Below are 20,626 nucleotides of genomic sequence, written 5' to 3' on the forward strand. Positions count from 1 at the left end.
GGCTCTATCTTGGAAGGCCTCTTCTAGCGAGGAACATAGTGAAGTGGACTCTGGTGGACCCTGTGGAACAATGTCCAGGCCACGCTGGGAAGTGAACAGCTGAGTTGGCTGGAGGCCTCTGACTCATGGCTTTAGTTAGAAAAATCGGGGGTGAAGGGATGGAGGAGGAGGTTGCAGATCTTAGAGTGACTCACACAAGCCCTCAGGTGGAACTTTCTCCTGATGCTCAGTTCCCGGCCTTAGGAACTGCAGGGGTAAATCACTGCGGACCTATCTTCACCTCTGTAAAAGGAAGAGATTAAAAGCGCCGCCCCCATTTCCCCAACTTTGAGAAGTAACTTCTGTCCTGTGGGTCATTTCCTTGAAGGAGGTGTAGGGGTGTGCGGCCCTCCCTGGCGAGGGCTGCAAAGTGCTAAACTGCTTTAGAGGCGGCAGGGCGCGCATGGGTGAGGCGTCCCCGCCGCGGACTCGGGGCTGCCCAGCCACGCCATCTGTCAGGACTGTACCCAGGGCAGCTCCTCCCAGGAGGAAGCTTTGACGACGGCTTTTCAAAATCACCGCCGCGCTTCCTCCACTCCTTTCTTAAAGGCTCACTGCCGGGAGGGCGCGGCGTCAGCTTCTTCCCACCACCCCAGACCACTGACCCCGGGGAAACTTGTAAAAATTCGGGGCAGGAGCGCAGCCCAAGGACGCGCAGCTCAGCGGCGGGACCCCTGGGCGCGCGCCCCTGGAAGGAGCCCGGGCAGGCTCCCGCAGCAGCCTGCAGCGCCGGGGACCCGCGCGCCGTGCGACCGCGGGCGGGGACAGCCCCGGGGGCTGAAGGTGCCCGGCAGCGCCCCGGATCGTCGTTCCTCCCTGCGTCCCGCCCGCCCGGGGCCTCGCTCACCCCGCCGCTTCTCCCTCTCCCGCAGCCGTGTCGGGACCATGTCTGCGGAGACCGCGAGCGGCCCCACTGAGGACCAGGTGGAGATCCTGGAGTACAACTTCAACAAGGTCAACAAGCACCCGGACCCCACCACGCTGTGCCTCATCGCGGCCGAGGCCGGCCTTTCCGAGGAGGAGACCCAGGTAAGCCCTCGCGCGCGCCCGACTCCTGCCCGCGGGGACCCGCCGCGCCCACCCTCGCCTGGGCGATCTCGAGAAGGTGGGGGGTCGCCCTGGCCCTCGGCTCCCTCTTGGCCCCCTTCCCCCGGCTCTTTCGTCGCTTCTGCCCGCACCCCGGGAGCCCAGACCTGCATCGCTCCCACCGCAGCATCTCAGCTTCCCGGCTCCACGGGCGCCAGGTCTGTCCCTCCACCCCAGCCCGGTGGCTCCCGCGGGAGCTGCTTAGAAGCCCCACGCCCACCCTCCCTTCTCCTTGCTTTCCCACTCTCCCCTACAGCTCGGGATAAACGCTCTCTCCTCCCTCCGGGATGGGAGCAGCGTCCCTTGGCCCACTTTTGTCTCGCTTTCCCGGGTTTATTTTCTCCTCTGGGCTGGAAGCGAAACCTTCCAGGAGAAGTGCAGTGTGCGCCCTCTGAGCCCAACGCCCTCAAATCTATTCTCAGCGAGAGTGTCAGAGCTGGAAGAGATCTTAGTGATCAGCTATAAATTCAGCCCTCAGGTTTGGTAAACGAGGAAACTGAGGTTCAGAGGGAGAGACTTGCCGTGATGGCACAGGTCGTTAAGCACGCTCTTTGCATCACATCGCGCTGCAGCTTCCGGTTAGCTGCAGAGCTAAAATTGCACGGAGCCAGGGAGATTTGGTTCCGGTTTTTAAAAATTCCACGGCTCTAAGGTTTAGGGTCCTTTTCTGGAGTTTTCTGAGAAGGTAGACATCTGACATTACAACTGAAGGAAGTGGAAAAAGATGTCACCATAAGTGCATTGATTTATTTATCTATTTTAAAAGCTCCTCTATTATTCTGAAAATTGTTTAGGGTAGAGAATGCAACACTGCCCATGATTTTTAACCACTAGGTGCAGTAGGTGCAGTATTGGCTCCTTCACCTTTTTTTTTTTTTTTTAAACCCCTGTATAAACTCTGACTTCTATTTCCCCTTTGGTCATGGAAAGACAAATAGTTCTGCATGACTATGCCACTTGGAACTCCTCTAGCACCTCTCCTCCCATGGGAGCCCAAAGCAATTCACACCTCTAGTCGCAGGTCTAAAGCAGAGACTTTCTTATTCTTCCCATCTTATAGACCAGAGCATTCAGACATTTTGTTCTCTCCTCACCATGAATCATACTTAGCTGAGGCTTAAAAGCTTGTAATGGGTGCTCCAGTGAATCCTAGAACCAAGACCCCAAGATCCATTTCGGATCCCAAGTCCAAAATGATTTTTACTAATTAAGCCTTTGGAGAACTTGCCCACAGAAAATCCTCCCTCTCCTAGGTCAAACAGAAAGTCCAGCATATCAGTCTTTTGCAAAGGGAACAGATATCTGGCTAGCCAGAACCAGAACTTAATGGAAGGTGATGTACTTTAACCCAAGTCTAACAGCTCATGTTTCTCAGAACCCCAGCTCTCCCCAGGAGGCAGCCTGCTGAACTGTTGTCATTTACAATCCCACACTATATTTAGAAAAGAGGAGTGATCACAGAGACAGTAACTCAACTTTAAGGCTGTGGGTTTACCATGGGCCCCGTATTAGCCTGATTCTCCCTTGGCAAGTGACTGTCATTCCCTTACCTGTAAAGCAGAATGATTATGCTGGCCTTTGTAACAGATGACACTTGCCGCCTATTGCTCCAGGTACTCTCCGAGTATTAAATCATTTATTTGCCACAACAATGCTATGAGATGGGCACTCTTGGCCCCATTGTACAGAAAGCTTAAATAACTTGCTGAAGACCACCATTGGGGAGTAGCAGCACTGGGATCTGAACCCCGGCAGTCTGGCCCCCTGGCCCAGACGCTTCACTACCATGCTGTTTTGTCTCCACAGAAAAGGAATGGAAACAACTGGGTGGGGTGGGAGGGAAGCACTGAAAATTCAATTTATGTTCTATTTCTTCCTGAAAAAAAATCCATGCAGTAAACGAGTCATCTCAGCCTATATTCAATCTTTCCTCAAGATTCACCTTATACGAGAGAACTGAACTGAGATCAGGTTAGGGGCAGGAAGAAAGAGAGGGCACCCTTCTATAATTGAGGTCAGCCAATTCAGACCCCTAGAGAGCAGGTTCCTCTGCCCCTTTCAGGCAGCCCTTCTCCCATCCCCCTCTCTTCTCCCATCCTCAAATGAGCAAATGGTAGCATTCGGGGGAATGAGTCAGCCTCAGAGCAGGGCTCCTCGCTTCCTTTTCCTGCCGCGAGGCTAACACCTTTTTCCTCCCTGAGATTGCCAGGGCTCGGCTTGCCCCTCTGTCTTCTGGCATCAACCACAGGGAAGCATCTGAGACCCAAGAGCTCAGAGAGAGGCAGAATTTAGCAGTTTCAGGGAAAGAGGCTTCCTAGGTAACCCTCCGTCATCCCTTACCAGATTGGATCTCATCTTCCAACTTCCCATCCTTCCCTCCCATCCCCTTAACCCCTTCCCAACCCTCTCACCCCCATGTCACTGGTGGGTGAGAATGGTTTCCCCGTAGGGACCCTTTAAATAACTGATGGAGGCCAGGTTTGTTGGGCCTAAACATAAGCAGTGTCTGGTATCACCACTTCCCCTGTTTCTTTTATTTGTTAGCATTGCCCTTTTCCATGAGAAAAGGTCACCAAAGCCAAAATAATATTTATTTCCTATGCTTGGTCCCTTATGCCTAATACCACCCACTTCCAGAATTGGATTTGTATTCATTTTCCTAGAACAAGTAACACTAGGAGAAGAAAAATAAGCATGTGATGCTCCTATGAGATAGTTAACTCAAGCTGATTCACGCTGCTGATACTTTGGCAAAGGCAAGAGGGACTAAAATATTGAAATATTCTCTGACTGGGGGCTTTGACCTCTTTATAACTGTCCCACTGTAGGACAATGTTCTCTACTTGGGGTGGGGGGGGCGAGGGACACCTATAGGAACCTAGAATGAGGTGAAGGATGCTGTAATGGAAATAACTTTTTAAGGTGCATTTGCTGGGGTCCTAGAATGGGTTTTTTCTCATGACAGTAATTAGATATCTCCTATATTTAAATTAGAGAAACCTTACAGAATCCCGACCCCTGTGTCTTTTATCATTTTGAAGTCAGTGTGAGAAGGGGCTGGGAAAGCTCTTTTCAGCCCCTTGGGAGGTTAGAATGATCTTCCATTTTCTATTATCACTGATTCAATCCCAGTGTAGTTGGCATTGGTTCTTAGATTGGTTTCCAGGATTTTTATCCCCTCTTGATGTCCTGGGACTCTTTCTAGAACCCTGGTTTTAGTTGTTAGATGTCTTATCAGTGGAATAAAGACCTCTAAAGGTCTCCTCCCAAAAAGAATGAAATGTTAGTTACTAGAGAAAAGGACAGGAACAATATTATTTTGCCTCACCCCTTCCCCATCACAGTGTCTAATTATCATCTGTTCTCTCAGAGTAAATAAATCTCCATGAATGGGCAAGGCTAATGAGGGCATCCATTCATAAGCAAGCAAGGGATGAATGTCTTTCCCAGGGGATGACTGAAACAAAGAAGAGAAGGAGAAAGCCAGGTGGAAAATTAGTATTGATGTGAGTGAGATGTGATAAGATTCAGCTCCGGAGGTGAAAAAAGCAAGCATGGTGTTTAATGATTTTTGTTGGAGAGCAACTGGTTTGCTAAATTATTATATACATATGTGATTTAAAAAATATATATCTGTGGAAAATAGTTGAGCATTTCTTGAACCTCCTCCCATCCCCCAATGCTAGGGTTCAAGTTATTAAGCATTTGGATGCCAACTCACCGATTCACAGATTTGGTCATTGCTGAAGTTATTTTCAGTAACTGTACGTTAATATTTTGCTTCATTACTAGTATAAAGATGTGGGTGGCTCTTCTGAATGAAGCCAGCTCTATCATTTTGTCTTAAATGAATCCTGATAGAAAATGAGCCTTTCCCCCTCCAAGTTTTAATTAGTCAGTCTGTAAAACTCTGCCATTTATTCAGCTCTAGAAACTGGAAATTCTGTTTAATCAGACCTTGTAGCCTTGAAACCCCTGCAGAGCTACCTCATTAATGAAACTGGAACTATGCTGCTCTCACACCAGATTCCAGAGTTAACTAAGTACACACATGGATCACAGAAGCAAATATGCCCACCTTTAGCAGTAGAACGTTGGTTAAAGCCACCAAAGATACATGAGCTCTGTATTCTCCTTAAGGTTGGAGAGCCCCAGGAGTGAACTATGGCACCCAGAGAGCAACCCCCAAAGAGAAGGCTTCCCTACGAGTAGTCTGCTGCCCCTGGCTTTAGATTACTTTTCTCTGCTGCCACCCACAGTACAAAGGTATATAAGACAACTGATCTTGACAGCTGTTAGGCACTTCAGTGTGTAAACTGTTGAACAGTTAGGGAGAGTTATAGGCATGGTCCCTTGCTGTTCAGCCAGGTGAGCATTGGTGCAGAGCCCTAGACCGTGCTGTGGGCTCGCTCCCTTCTAGCTCTACAGACCTTGAGCCTTAGAAGCACTCCTTCCCCTGTGGTTCTCCCCCTTTCTTCTCATCTTGGGCTTATGCTGAAATGCCTTTTGACTCCCTAGATCTCCGCCGAGATGAGGTCTTCCCACGCATGGCCCTAGAACCCACCCTGTTTGTTCAGAGGTTGAATCTGCATCTGGCTGTGCTAAGTCAGAGCCCTCTGGGTGTTTCTCACCATACCATCTCCATCAGCACATTCCAGGTCTGGCATCTATCCCACAGCTGTGTTCTTTTTGCTTCCTTTCTGTCCCCTCATCTACTGACCACTAGAACAGGTAAATTTTAGAAACACTACAAGGGACAGTAGAAAGCCCCTAAGTTTACCTCTTCATTTACAGTTGAGCTGACTGGTGCTCTAACTTCCTTAAGTTCTCAGAGCCAGTTGGTTACAATAGAGCTTCCTGTTGGCAGGGTCCAGGACTGCAGAGCCCCCAGTGGTCACCTACAGTATGACATGAAAACGTCTTCATTCTCAAAGTGTGCCATGATGTGTGAAAGGTTGGGAAGCACAGGAGAAAAAAGCCTGGAGGTCCTGCCTTCCCACAGAGCCCTCTACTCATCCTCTCCCATGTGGATTAATGCTTGCTGCTTCTATTTCTTCACTATTGCCTCTTCAATGTTGGTGTTTAAAAATCTAGCTTCCTCCTGGCCAACCTGGTTCATACCCCAGACTATTCCCCAGCATGGGTCTCCTTATCTCCACTTTGCAGACTCCCCCGCCCTTCAGGGGTATAATAAAGGCAGATCTATATGCCTTTATATACATTTTAAAATGCATAAAATATGTTTTAGCTCTCACATGGTACCTTGTCTAGAAATATCCCATCTGGGGCTTTTCCTAAATCCATAGTCACTTTTGCGAGGTGTGAATGTTTGGGTCACACAGAGCTAGAAGATTTTGAGTAAACTGGGAATCCCACTTGCTCTTTTCTCACTGTTCAGTGGCCCTGGAGCAGGAACGATTGGTCTAGACTACTCCATGGATCCTCAAAAAGGAGTGCCCCAAGGTTGTTCAATGCTTAGTTTTTCATTCATTTTATTCAACAAATTCTTACTAAGTGCTACTGATGACCAAGGCCCTTGAGATCGTCACACATTGATGAGGTATAGCAGCCATACAGATTTATCTGGGGCATCAAGGAGATGCTTCAATTTCTTTTATTCATTCAACAAACATTTATTAATCTCTGTTAAGCCCTTATGCTAGGGGCTAATGATGGTAAGATATGCAGACTCTGCTTTCATGGATCTCATATTCTAGAAGGAAATGTAGATTAAAAACAAGTGAATACACAAATAAATTAATTACAGATATTAAAAGTTCTGTGAAGGTAACAAAGTATTAATATAGAGAATAGGAGATGGATGGAGAATCTACTTTAGATAAAATGGTTAGGGAAGGCTTCATTGAGAAGGTTCTATTTAAGCTGAGCCCTGAGGGTTATTTATCATCAGATAAATAATGAAGGTCAGATATTCTAAGCATAGAAAACAGTATGTACAAAGGTCCTGAGGCAGAAATATAAGTATCACAATGAGAAGAACCATCCCCAGGGACTCAGTTCTTGCTTTCCTCTTTTCCAGCTGGGCCACAGAAGCTACTTTTAGAAAGAGAATGGACATTTCAGTTTTTCAGTATGTAACAGGTAATTTTGCATATTTCCCTCCTCCAGAAATGGTTCAAGCAGCGCCTGGCCCAGTGGCGGCTATCAGAAGGCCTACCCTCAGAGTGCAGATCCGTCACAGACTGAGGAGATGGTGGTCATTGGCGGCTTCCCTCCATGAAGACCATCTGCTGTTTCTCTCCTCGGCTTAATCAAGCTCTTTCGGTTTTTCAGTGTAGTGTCATATGCTCCTCTGTTAGCTGTCCTGCTATTTAACACAACGTTGTATTTTTTTTTTTTAATGTACATAACTAGAAAAGAAAATAACAATAGGAAGCTATGGGCAGCTTCTGTGTAAAGCAGTGGCTTGGCTGGAAGTGGTGTGGCTTGCATTTCCTTAGGGTCATGATGACAGATGGTGTGAAAACCATCTAAGTTTATTTTTTGACCATCACCTCCCAGTAACAATTTACTTTCACCATCCATTTCAGAGTAGACAAGGCCTCTGTTGAAAAGACAGCATGACCAAGAGGGAGAAACATTCCTTCTAATTCTACTTCCCTAAGTCATTTTCCTTGTGTTTCATTTAATACATTGAGATTGAGTGAGAATGCAGAGGGAATTTGAGTTATTCACACTCCATAAAGCAGTTCCTTGGATTATAGCTGAATTAACTTGGAAAGCACTCAGGCTGGAAGACAGAAACTTCCACTGGCAGAAAATCAAGTAACTAAGGAAAAAAATCCACAAAAGTCTTGAATTTACCTTATTTAAATGCATTTGTTAAATTCATTTTGCTAAACAAAATGAACTGCTTTTTGTCTCTAAAATGATATTCTAAATAAAACCTTAACATTTTGTTGAAAATGCACTGAGTCCTCTGCAGATTTTTAACTGAATAATAAGCATATCAAAGAAAAACAGAATAGCTCAACATAGAAGCCACCTGACAAAAGAGCTGTCATCTTCTAAATCCTTGCTACTCAAAGAGTCGTCCAGGACTGGCGTCATCAGCATTAGCTGCAAGCTTGTGAGAGGTGAAGAATCTCAGACTCCAATCCAGACCTACTGAATCAGAATCTGCATTTTCAACAAGCTCTCCAGGTGGTGTCTATGCACATGAAAGCTTAAGCAGCACTGCTCTAAAGGACTCTACAGTCGATTTGCATCCATTTTCTATCAGAGCACATTAAACATCTTAGCAGTCCATTGGTTAAGATTGTGTTTGATTGCATGGAGCAGTAACTTGATTACAATGGATTAACCAAATAGGCTTTTTGTATGTTTGTTTAATTGATTAATTATTTTTACATAAGAAATCAGCAGGTAGGTTGCTCCCTAAGATTGCCAAGAACTTGCAGACATTTTATCTTCCTACTTTCCTATCTTTAGCATGTGGCTCTTGTGTTTATGGAGACAAGATGGATGCATTTCAAGTAAAAAAGGAAAAAGCAAAGGGAAATGCCAGCTAAGACTTTTCCCTGTAAAAAAGGTTCCTGGAGGCCCCCATCTAGGGACTTCCCCCTACATCTCATTGGCCAGAACTGAGTCACATGGCTACTCCCAACTGCAAGGGAGTTGGGAAGGTGAGTCTTTTTAATTGGACATAGTACTGCCTTGAGAAAAATTAGGGTTCTGTTGATAAGAAAGAAGGGGAGGATGGATATTGGAAAAGCCACTAGCAGTGTCTGCCAGCCCAGCCCAGAATGATGCTGGTGTGCACTTCTGAACTCTTACCTACAATGCAGGCACAGTCTTTTCAGTTCTTTAAAATAAAGAGCCCAGAATAAGAAATACTAGCGGTTATGCAGAATATAAATGTTTACAAGATCCTATCAAACATCCTTGGCACGCTTCCTCGTCCTCTACCTTAAAACATTTCTTCTCTAAACAATACACAGTGAACCAGGGTCTGAGCAGCACAGCCTCATCTGGCTTGCTCCTCTGCAACCTAATTGATGGTGGTCTGAGAATCTGTCAGCACAGGGCTGGATACTGACACCACTTTCTGGAAAGAAGGAAGGGAGGAGGTGGGGACAATACAGGAATGTGAGCACATCATACATACCCGCATAGAGAGAGTATTCTTTACCTTTCAAAGCACTTTCATAGACACAGACTAACAGAAAAAAAAAAAAAAGTGCTGTTAATATGACTGTGGGCAAAGCAGATCCAGACAGAGCATGGAGATTTGCCCATGTCAGGCAATGAGAGAGATGCTAAACCAGGTCTAAGCCCCAGCTCAGAAGTCTTTCCAGCACACCAGAGACATGATTCTAGAATAAGCCATCCGGGACAAGAAGAGTTAACCAGCTGGGCAGAGAGTGTGCCTTTAGCTGGGAGCTGAGAAGCATGTTTAGGACAGAAGGATCACTTCCTGTGTTTATCAGGCCCAAGAGTCAACAGTCCTTAAATAGCCGGTGCTGGAAGGGAATGAGGATCAGGTATCCTTTAACTAATTAATTATTCAATTAATATATATGTTTAACTAGAGCCAAGTTTTTTATTTGTTCATTTCTTGCATTTGAAGTACTCCTGATGATACCATAGTCCTTAACCACCACTCAACTTCAACCAACCACTTTGCCAGGTTTTCCTCTGTCAGTTTTTCAGAGGCCTACCCATTGCCCTAGTTTCTCATTGTCATCAACCTTAATTAGGTTGATTTAGTGTTCAGCAGGTGGAGTGAAATCTTAAATGTACCTGAACCTCCACCTCTGCACTGCTGGGCAGCCTCAGGGAAAGAGTCAGTGCCCTTTTAAATGTAAATTTGTTACCAATATTAACCTCCGTGAGTTTACTTTTTCAACTGTAATACAAAGATAGCAATACTCTACTAAAAGAAAAAAAGCACTTTGTAAATAGTAATAATAATTACTATTGCTAGTACTCTAGAGCTCTCTAACTCTAGATCAAAATCTTTTTAGAGCTCCCTCTAACTCTAGATCAGCTCTCTTTAGAGCTTGCTGTGCAGTCCAGTTTGGTAGCCACTAGCCACATGTGGCTATTGAACACTTGAAATGTGGCTAATCCAAATTGAGATGTGCTGTAAAGTGCCCACCAGATATCAGAGCCTGAGTATGAAAAAAGAAAATGTAAAATATCTCATTAATAATTTTTCTCTTGGTTACATGTTGAAATCATAGTGTTTTGGATATACTGGGTCAGATGAAATAAATTATTGAAATTTGAAAAAAAAAATTACTACTGCTACAAAGTACTAATGAGGACAGGGAAAGGTTCATTTTGATGCCTGAGGTAAGTCTTAACCAGAACCCAGAGCTCTAACTAACTTTTAATATCAGGAGTCTCTTCTGGACACCCAGGGTCACACACCAAAGTGGTAATACCCACCCCAGGCTGAGAAAAACTGCACAATCCCCTCTTTCTTTGCTGTGTGTCCTAGTTCTGTTGCTGACACTGTTGGTTGCTTAGCCTGATAATTTTTCCCAACCCCTCTCTCTGTTACCTCCTTTCTCTACCAAGGCTGCTGAGGCTGGAAAACCAAAATACAATACTACTTCTGTTTTCATCCTCATGCGGAGCTGTGGTCATGTGACACAGTCTGGCCAATGAGGTTTAGGTTTAAGCGCGCGCGCGGGGGGGGGGGGGGGGGGGCGGGGAGGCGGTGTTAGAAGGCTTTGGGGAAGAGTTTTTTTGGTTTTTTTTTTGGCTGTGTGGGTCTTTGTTGCTGCACGCAGGCTTTCTCTAGTTGCGGCGAGTGGGGGCTACTCTTCGTTGTGGTGCGTGTGCTTCTCATTGCAGTGGCTTCTCTTGTTGCAGAGCACGGGCTCTAGGCGTGTGGGCTTCAGTAGTTGTGGTGCGTGGGCTCAGTACTTGTGGCTCGCGGCTCTAGAGCGCAGGCTCAGTAGTTGTGGCGCACGGGCTTAGTTGCTCCGCGGCATGTGGGATCTTCCCGGACCAGGGCTCGAACCCGTGTCCCCTGCATTGACAGGCGGATTCTTAACCACTGCGCCACCAGAGAAGTTCTGGTGGGGAAGGGTTTTGTGTTTCCCGCTAAAAGGTGCAGAAGCAGCAGGCTCTGTCCTCTTCTCTTGTCTTGCATGGCACCAGTTTCATTTGTTAATTGTAAGCAAAACAAACCCCAAACAAACATACAATAAAACAAACACACCCCATAAAAATTAACCATGATCTCACCATGCAGAGGTAACCCTAATATTAACCTTAATATTCTTGAGGGTAGGCATGTTTCCAGTGCATAAATACACAGGGAGCTGGGAGAAGAAACCATTTTAGGAGGTAGCTGCTGTTTGAACCACTGCTCTGAGAGGATGTATAAATGAAAAACGCTTGTTTTTCTCTGCTACGACACTCTACTCAGAATATTTCAGTTCTGACACCAGATAGGTGGGGTTTTTTCCCCCCCAACATGCAGCGATTCTGTGACACCAATTGGATGTCTTGCAATTCAATTCGGTCTGACACTGTCTACCTGGACTTAGCCTCAGATCCCACAGGTTAAGGGCTCAGTCCCACAAGACTGCACCCCACTTCAGATGCCAGTCGCAAGCCCAGGTTGTTACCTGTGCTTCTGATCGATTGGCTGTAAATTGGAGGTTTCCAAGACCCCCTCCTCGGATTGGATTGATTTGCTAGAGCAGCTCACGGAACTCAGGAAAAGTTTTCTTACCAGATTGCCAGTTTATTATAAAGGATATAACTCAGGACCAGCTAGATGGAAGAGGTGCAAAGGGCAAGGTGTGCGAGGGAAGGATGTGGGGCTCCCAGGCCCTCTCTGGGCACAGCACTCTCCCAGCACCTCCACCTATTCACCAACCCAGAAGCTCTCTGAACACTGTACTTCAGGGGGTTTTTATGGAGATTTCATTATGGAGGCGTGACTGATAAAATCCATTGGCCATTCACGATTAAACTCAATTCCCAGCCCCTCTCCCCTCCCTGGAGGTCAGAGGTGGAGGGGTGGGGCTGAAAGTTCCAACCCTCTAATCACCTGATTGGTTCCCCCACTGACCAGTCCCCATCCTGTGGTTATCCAGGGGCTTTCCAAAAATCACCTCCATGACATAAATTCAGGTGTGGTTGAAAGGGGCTTGTTATGAATAACAAGACGCTCCCTTCACCTTTCTCACTCTGGAGCTACTTCAGAAATTGGAGCTATTTGAGGGCAAAAGACCAGATACTATAACAAAAGATGCTCACGTTACTCTTATCACTTAGGAAACTACAAGGGTTTTAGGAGCTGCGTGCCAGAAGTAAGATGAAGAGCAACATATGTATTTCTTATTATTAATCACAATATCCTTAGAAAGATTCTTCCTAAGGGAGAATTTGCTCTTTTGTTTATGAAAGCGTCCTGATGAGTGTTTTTGGCTATAAAACATAGGTCTAGAAGGGGAAAAAGAAAATGAAGAATTCAGTGGCTGTGCACAATAAAGTAGCAGGAACTTAGGACTGTGTCCCATGGACACTCAGGTAGGAGTCTAGCTGGGGCCCTCAGGCACTGAGAGGAGAAATGGAGAAGAATGATCTGGTATTGGAGTGCAGGCTCCAGCAACGAGTCGGCTGACCCAGAAGGCTGGTGGAGTTGGCTCAGAGACTTCAAAATGTCAAATATTCATTCTAAATTAACACCTGTACAATGCTGGTCCACTGCTGCCATTCTGTCACTGCTGTTTGTTATCTTCTACCTTTAGGAAAGCACTATTGCACAAAATAGCCGTGCATTGGTGATGCTTTGGGAGCCGGGAAAGGAGCTGCTTGGGCCACATTTGTGGCCCACAGTGGACAGCAGAAGCTCTGTTTCTGCCTGCTCTCTTCTTATAAAGGGGTAACACCACTCCTTTACATTTGGGGAACACCTCCCACTTCATGTGGTCCTGGTAGAGCAGTCAATCACAGTGTCCCAGGTTCCCCACTCTACTCAGAATTAGACACACGACCCAGACTGGCCAATCACAAAGCCACCTCCCTTCACACACAGGGACTGAACCAAGGTATGGGCACTTGACCTAAGCTGAGCCAATCAAAATCCCTCACCAGAGTTTTCCCAAGTGGACCGGGAGGGGCAGTTCTCTATTAACCTCGTGAATGGAGAGTTGTGAGGGTGGAGGCCTGGGGTTGCAGGCAGCCATCTACCCAGCCACGTAGAGAAGGTTACACTGTAATGAGAGACAATGGAGGCAGGCAGAGATGGAAGTTAGAAAAAGAGACAGACAGACAGACAGACAGAAGCTAGGTCCACTCTTCCCTCAGGCCATCCTAGCCTTCCTAGCTCTGTGAACTAGTGAATTCCCTTCTTGGTGTGTCTGTCATTTGCAGCAAAAAGAATCCTAACTAATGGGAGAGTGAAGAAAGGAAGAGAGGAGTGCGTGGAAGGAGGAATATTGGCCACTAGGGGAATTATGAATCCAGGAGAAGCAGGAGCTTAGAGTAGAAAAGAGCCAGGAATACATAGGCCAACAAACCCTGAAAGTAATTGGACAGAGTACCAGACATTTCTCAATCACTGGGGACTTGAGAAAAAAGATTATTTTTCCATATTAATGGAAAAGATTACTAACAGGTAGATAATATTTGGATAATAAGTACATACTTTTTTGAATTAAGTGCAAATATATGGTAGATATGATTTTGTTACCTTCCTGGGGACATCTGGCTACTCTCCCTCAACCCTGGCCATCTCCATGTAGAAATCTTGTTCCACATATTCCACTGTCCACTAAAGGGCCATTTTAAAACCTCACACTGTTTCAAATGTATACCTGCCCAAACTCAATGTCAAAGTCACTAGCAATAATAATGGTATAATTTAAAACTTCATATTCTCATCCCATGATGGAAGTACTAGGGGGTAGTGGAGCACACGTAAGTCAGGCAGGGATGCAGGACATGAGCCACTGTTTATGTCGACAAGGAAGGACAATAAGATTTCTTGGTTTTCAGAAGGCTGGTGCTTTGATGGTGTGGGCTCTGTGAACAATTATAGGCATGAAGAAGCAAAGGTTTCTAGAGAGCTTCTCCCTTCAGCTTCACCATCTGCTGTATTCTGACAAATATTTCAGCACTGCTGCACTGGGGATGTACTCCTGTAAACATAAATTTCAATGTGGCTCCTTGTAAGAGTTTACCACCTAAACTTAGAAAAATGTGAGAAACACTGGACTTGAATCTCAATTTATGTAAGTCATCCAACTACCTAGATACAATGACCAACTGACTCATAGCTCCTATGACTCATCCTTGGAGTTCCAGATGAGCAATGCAGAAGGATTTTCTTTCTCTTTCTCCCAGATGGAGGCTCCCTCTCCCCACCCCTTTTTTAAAAAAAGCTTTCTACTTTGGAATTTGGCACTGCCTGGGAGTGAAGAAGGCAAGTCTCTGGGGGTAGTGATGCTGAGGATAAGAATCCTCAGGGCATAGCATAGGAACCATAATCCAGAAGCTTAGAACCTTTTCAAGATATAGAATGTGTGTTTGTGTATGAGAAAAACTGTATATATATACAGTTTTATATATATATGTATATGTATATGTGTGTATATATATATATATATATATACACACATATACATATACATATATATATATATGTCCCCTTTCTCCAGAGGGGGAGAGCTGAGGCAGAGAATTCTGGTTGTCCCCTTAGCCCTTCTCTCTTTCTTTCTGTAATTTTTATCTGAGGAGAACGGCTGCCCAGCTAAAGACTAAATTTGCTCACTTCCCATATAGTTAGGTTTTATAGCCAGCCTCCAATGAGCTCTGCCTTCTGGTATTCACACATTTGCATAGGTCCTTCCCACACTGAACAGGGGTTGGTTTGTGTGACCCAGTAAAAAAAAGCAGAAATGATGATGTGTCACTTCTGAGATTAGTTTCTAAAAGACAGTGCAGCTTCTCTCTCTCTCTCCCTCTCTCTCTCTCTCTGGGATTAGTTGCTCCAGGGAAAGGCAGCTGCCATGTGGAGAGGTCCACGTGGCAAGGTACTAAGGCCCCTGAAAACAGCCAGTGAGGAAAGAGGTCTGCCAAGAACCCTGTGAGTGACCTTGGAAGTGCGTCCTCCAGCCCCTGTCTAGCTTTCAGACAACTGCAGCCCCTGAGCCACAAACCACTCAACTAAGCTGCTCCTGAAATGGTTTGATAGAATATAGGTCTGTTGTTTTAATCTGCTAAGCTTTGGGATAATGTGTTAGGCAGCAATAGATAACTAAAGCTCTGGATGTGGTCAGTGAAGTGATGTGTGCTACTTCCGGGTCATGCCCCTAAAAAACCAAGTGTGTTCTCTTGTTTCTCCTTCCCACTTCCCATGAGCTAGAATGTGACTATGGTAATTGGCTGTCTCATGTCATGCAGATGACCGCAATCCCTTAGGTGCTGGAGGGCAACAAAACAGAAAGAGCCTGGGTCTCTGTATTAGTCAGGAAATAGCAGGTTTAGCTGCACTAACAACCAACTTCTGATCTCAGTGGCCTAAAAGCAATGCTTTATTTCTCACTTCCACAAGTCTGCTGCAGCTCTTAGAAACTCTTCAGGATGGCTGTCCTTCATATCAATAGTGCTTCCACAAATTTCAGTGAACAGGGAAAGGAGTGCGAAAGCCTTGCGTTGGCAACTAAGTGCTTCGCTGACACACCTCACACTCACTCACATTTCACTGGCCAAAGCAAGTTGCATGACCACAACTAACCCCAAGGGGGCAGAAGAGCACATTTCTTCCTTATTTCCAGAGGAAGAAGACTGGAAATACTTTTTTCAGCAGAACTAATAATCTACCAAAGCACTCAGCACCATCAAGTCATTACACCAACCCTGGACTTCTATATAGGACTATACCTGATAGAGAAATAAAGTTACATTTTGACTAAGTCACAGTGTTGGGGGTCTCTTATTATAGAGCCTAGGCTTTACCCTAAGCAATAAAGGCATATAGATTAAAGAATGGATCTAGGATCTGCCTACCTACTAACTGATTCTAAAGTTATTGACAAGGAAAATGAAGGCACACAAATGGATAGTCCTATTTGTCCTTCCACATCCACTCGGCATCCTTTTCTACCCGACTCTGTGGCCAAGGAGGGTGACATTACAGATACCTCAACCAGGCTCCCTTGCCCCCTGACTTCTGCTGGGGTTTAGCCAATGATAGTCACTAGCAGGAGATCAGAGGATAAGAGTAGAGTAAGATCAGGGTATTTTTTCCCAGTCTACGTCCATCCAGAGTCATGGTTTGACAGTGACTATGTTCTTCTAGCCAAGGCCACAGCCTCTGTCAGGGGGCCCTTTCCACAGCTATAAGTCTCTCCAGCTTTCAGTAACCTCTTCCTCTCCTTGACCTATTCTAATCCTAGAGGTAGTAACATTTATTAGACCCAGTGTTTCACTACTCTTCTTGATTTCCCTTAAAACTCAAATCTTTGTAGAGTCCTTTCATTAAATTGTCTTAATTACTTCCGCCATCTATTTCCTGTCAGTACCCTAACCAATGCAACACTTCTCCCTTGACTGATAGCTATTAGTCAAAACAACCAATGACATAAGAAATAGGCAGACATGATAATCCCAAAAGGGTGGTGATGATCTTTTAGATCAACGATGTAATAATGAGATCAAATAGGCATTAGCACCCAAATCTCACAGCGCATGGGAAAGATGTCCCCTGTACTGGCATCATCAAGACAGTGAGAAGCCAAGTGGCATCTTAAATATTTGCAACTTTATGCCAAATCGTTCCAGCAAAAGCTTGTTGACATACTTATTCCAAAATTAAAGCTTATCCCCAAATATATCCATTATTCATTTCAAATATCATTGGCTTACCAACTCAATTCCTTAGCTGGAGTTCCACTGAGTTCAGCCAGGAAGCTTTGAATTAGAACATGGAGTTTGCCAGGTTCATGTTTGAACAAGATTCAAGGAGCCTCCAAAAATCTCACAGGTCAAAGAGAGTACAGCTCACAGCCCAGCTCATCTGTGGTAAAAGAAGGAAAGAGAGAGAGAGAGAGGTGGGCTGGGGAAGAAGGGAGGGAGCAAATTTAGGGAGGGAGGCAGGGAGGAACGAACCTGCCTATCAAGTTCACAGGAAGAAAGATGATTCTTCAAATGAGAAGATGCCTCTTCCACATTAAAAAACCCAAACACCCTCATATCGGAGTGCTCCCCAAGGGGCACACATCTAGGGGACCTAGAAGAGAATGTGGCTTTGCTGCCAAACACGTCAGCTTCCAGTGGGGGGTATCTGCAGTGGCAGGAGGAGACAGATCAAGGAAAATGACTTTTATCCATAAAGATGTCTGGGATATAAAATCCTCCATGATCAAACAGGACAGCTGAGAGGAAAATAAAAAATATCAGAGTCTGCATCCATTTATTAAAATATTCACTCATTCTAATCCAAAACAAACAATGCCAACAAAACCATGCGTATTTGTTAGGATGATTTTGGCTACAAGTGAGTGAATATCCAACTGAAAGTGTCTTATCAGGCTTTCTATTTTCTCATATAAGAAATGTAGGTGATTTCAGGTTTGGCTAATTTGACCACCTAACTAGGCCAGAGCTCTGTGTCATCCTCCCTGAGATTCTCTTCTCTTTCTCTTGGTGGTCGCAAGATTACTACTCCAGTTCCAAGCACCACATCCCACATTAACACCGCCCACCGTCCAGACCCAGGAAGGAAAAGCCCTGCCTTTCTCTTCAGGCAACTCTCATTTTATTGTTTTAGGGAGGAAAAGCCTTTTCCAGAAGCCCCCCAACAGTCTTCCCCTTGCCCCTCACTGTCTGGAATTGCACCACATGTCCACCCCATGCTTATAACTGGCAAAGATAGTCAGCACTTAGAACAGACTGGCACATAGCAGGAGCTCATTAAATATTTGCCAAATGAATGAAAGGTGAATTGGACTACCATGGTTGCCTTAGACTAATTCCAGCCCATTTCATAGAATCCATTTTCCTAGAACACACTGTTGTTTGATAGCTGAAGAAAATTTGCATTTTCTTTTCAAAGAATAAGGAAGGAATAGCTTTTGAGCAGTCAGCCAACAGCATATGCCACATTACACCATTTCTTTTTTCTTTTTCCTTTTTGGCCAAGCTGTGCGGCTTGCGGGATCTTAGTTCCCTGACTCCCCGATCAGGTTGATCCCGGGGCCCCAGCAGTGAAAGCACCGAGTCCTAACCACTGGACCACCAGGGAATTCTCACACCATTTTTTTTCTTTTTTTTTTTTTTTTGCTTTGTGTATTTCTGTATTATCTTTTTTTTTTTTTACATCTTTATTGGAGTATAATTGCTTTACCATGTTGTGTTAGTTTCTGCTGTAAAACAAAGTGAATCAGCTATATGCATACACATATCCCCATATCCCTTCCCTCTTGCATCTCCCTCCCACCCTCCTTATCCCACCCCTCTAGGTGGTCGCAAAGCACTGAGCTGATCTCCCTGTGCTATGCAGCTTCTTTTCACTAGCTATTTTACATTTGGTAGTGTATATATGTCCATGCTATTCTCTCACTTCATCCCAGCTTATCCTTCCCCCTCCCCGTATCCTGAAGTCCATTCTCTATGTCTGTGTCTTTATTCCTGTCCTGCCCCTAGGTTCATCAGAACCAGTTATTTTTAGATTCCATATGTATGTGTTAGCATACGGTATTTGTTTTTCTCTTTCTGACTTACTTCACTCTGTATGACAGACTCTAGGTCCATCCACCTCACCTACAAATAACTCAATTTCGTTTCTTTTTATGGCTGAGTAATATTCCATTGTATATATGTGTCACATCTTCTTTATCCATTCATCTGTTGATGGACATTTAGGTTGCTTCCATGTCCTGGCTATTGTAAATAGTGCTGAATGAACATTGTGGTGCATGACTCTTTTTGAATTATGGTTTTCTCAGGGTATATGCCCAGTAGTGGGATTGCTGGGTCATATGGTGGTTCTATTTTTAGTTTTTTATGGAACCTCCATATTGTTCTCCATAGTGACAGTATCAATTTACATTCCCACCAACAGGGCAAGAGGGTTCCCTTTTCTCCACACCCTCTCCAGCATTTATTGTTTGTAGAGTTTTTGATGATGGACATTCTGACTGGTGTGAGGTGATACCTCATTGTAGTTTTGATTTGCATTTCTCTAATGATTAGTGATGTTGAGCATCTTTTCATGTGTTTGTTGGCAATCTGTATATCTTCTTTGGAGAAACGTCTATTTAGGTCTTCTGCCCATTTTTGGATTGGGTTGTTTTTTTGATATTCAGCTGCATGAGCTGCTTGTAAATTTTGGAGATTAAACCTTTGTCAGTTGCTTCGTTTGCAAATATTTTCTCCCATTCTGAGGGCTGTCTTTTCATCTCTTTTTATGGTTTCCTTTGCTGTGCAAAAGCTTTTAAGTTTCATTAGGTCCCATTTGTTTATTTTTGTTTTTATTTCCATTACTCTAGGAGGTGGGTCAAAAAAGATCTTGCTGTGATTTATGTCATAGAGTTTCTGCCTATGTTTTCCTCTAAGAGTTTTATAGTGTCTGGTCATACATTTAGAGCTTTAATCCATTTTGAGTTTATTTTTGTGTATGGTGTTAGGGAGTGTTCTAGTTCAATTCTTTTACATGTAGCTGCCCAGTTTTCCCAGCACCACTTATTGAAGAGGCTGTCTTTTCTCCATTGTACATTCTTGCCTCCTTTATCAAAGATAAGATGACCATATGTGTGTCAGTTTATCTCTGGGCTTTCTATCCTGTTCCATTGATCTATATCTCTGTTTTGTGCCAGTACCATACTGTCTTGATTACTGTAGTATAGTCTGAAGTCCGGGAACCTGATTCCTCCAGCTCCGTTTTTCTTTCTTAAGATTGCTTTGGCTATTCAGGGTCTTTTGTGTTTCCATACAAATTGTGAAATTTTTTTGTTCTAGTTCTGTGAAAAATGTCATTGGTAGTTTGATAGGGATTGCACTGAATCTGTAGATTGCTTTGGGTAGTACAGTCATTTTCACAATGTTGATTCTTCCAATTCAAGAGCATGGTATATCTTTCCATCTTGTTTGTATCATCTTTAATTTCTTTTATCAGTGTCTTACAGTTTTCTGCATACAGGTCTTTTGTCTCCTTAGGTAGGTTTACTCCTAGGTATTTTATTCTTTTTGTTGCAATGGTAAATGGGAGTGTTTCCTTAATTTCTCTTTCAGATTTTTCATCATTAGTGTATAGGAATGCAAGGGATTTCTGTGCATTAATTTTGTATCCTGCTACTCTACCAAATTCATTGATTAGCTTTAGTAGTTTTCTGGTGGCATCTTTAGGATTCTCTATGTACAGTATCATGTCATCTGCAAACAGTGACAGTTTTACTTCTTCATTTCCTATTTGGATTCCTTTTATTTCTTTTTCTTCTCTGATTTCTGTGGCTAAAACTTCCAAAACTATGTTGAATAATAGTGGTGAGAGTGGGCAACCTTGTCTTGT

At 44.4% G+C, this 20,626-nt stretch overlaps 1 protein-coding gene across 1 annotated transcript; it reads left to right on the forward strand.

Moving 5' to 3' along the window:
- Positions 1 to 574: 574 nt before the first annotated feature.
- On the forward strand, positions 575 to 8,392 carry HOPX (HOP homeobox). The gene is made up of 2 exons (XM_007165280.3): positions 575 to 1,068; positions 7,255 to 8,392. Exons 1-2 carry the CDS (start codon positions 925 to 927, stop codon positions 7,330 to 7,332), a joined length of 222 nt encoding a protein of 73 aa, XP_007165342.1. The 5' UTR covers positions 575 to 924; the 3' UTR covers positions 7,333 to 8,392.
- The last annotated feature ends 12,234 nt before the right edge of the window (positions 8,393 to 20,626 follow it).

Source organism: Balaenoptera acutorostrata, chromosome 5 (genome assembly GCF_949987535.1).
Source record: "Balaenoptera acutorostrata chromosome 5, mBalAcu1.1, whole genome shotgun sequence".
Lineage (NCBI taxonomy): Eukaryota > Metazoa > Chordata > Mammalia > Artiodactyla > Balaenopteridae > Balaenoptera > Balaenoptera acutorostrata.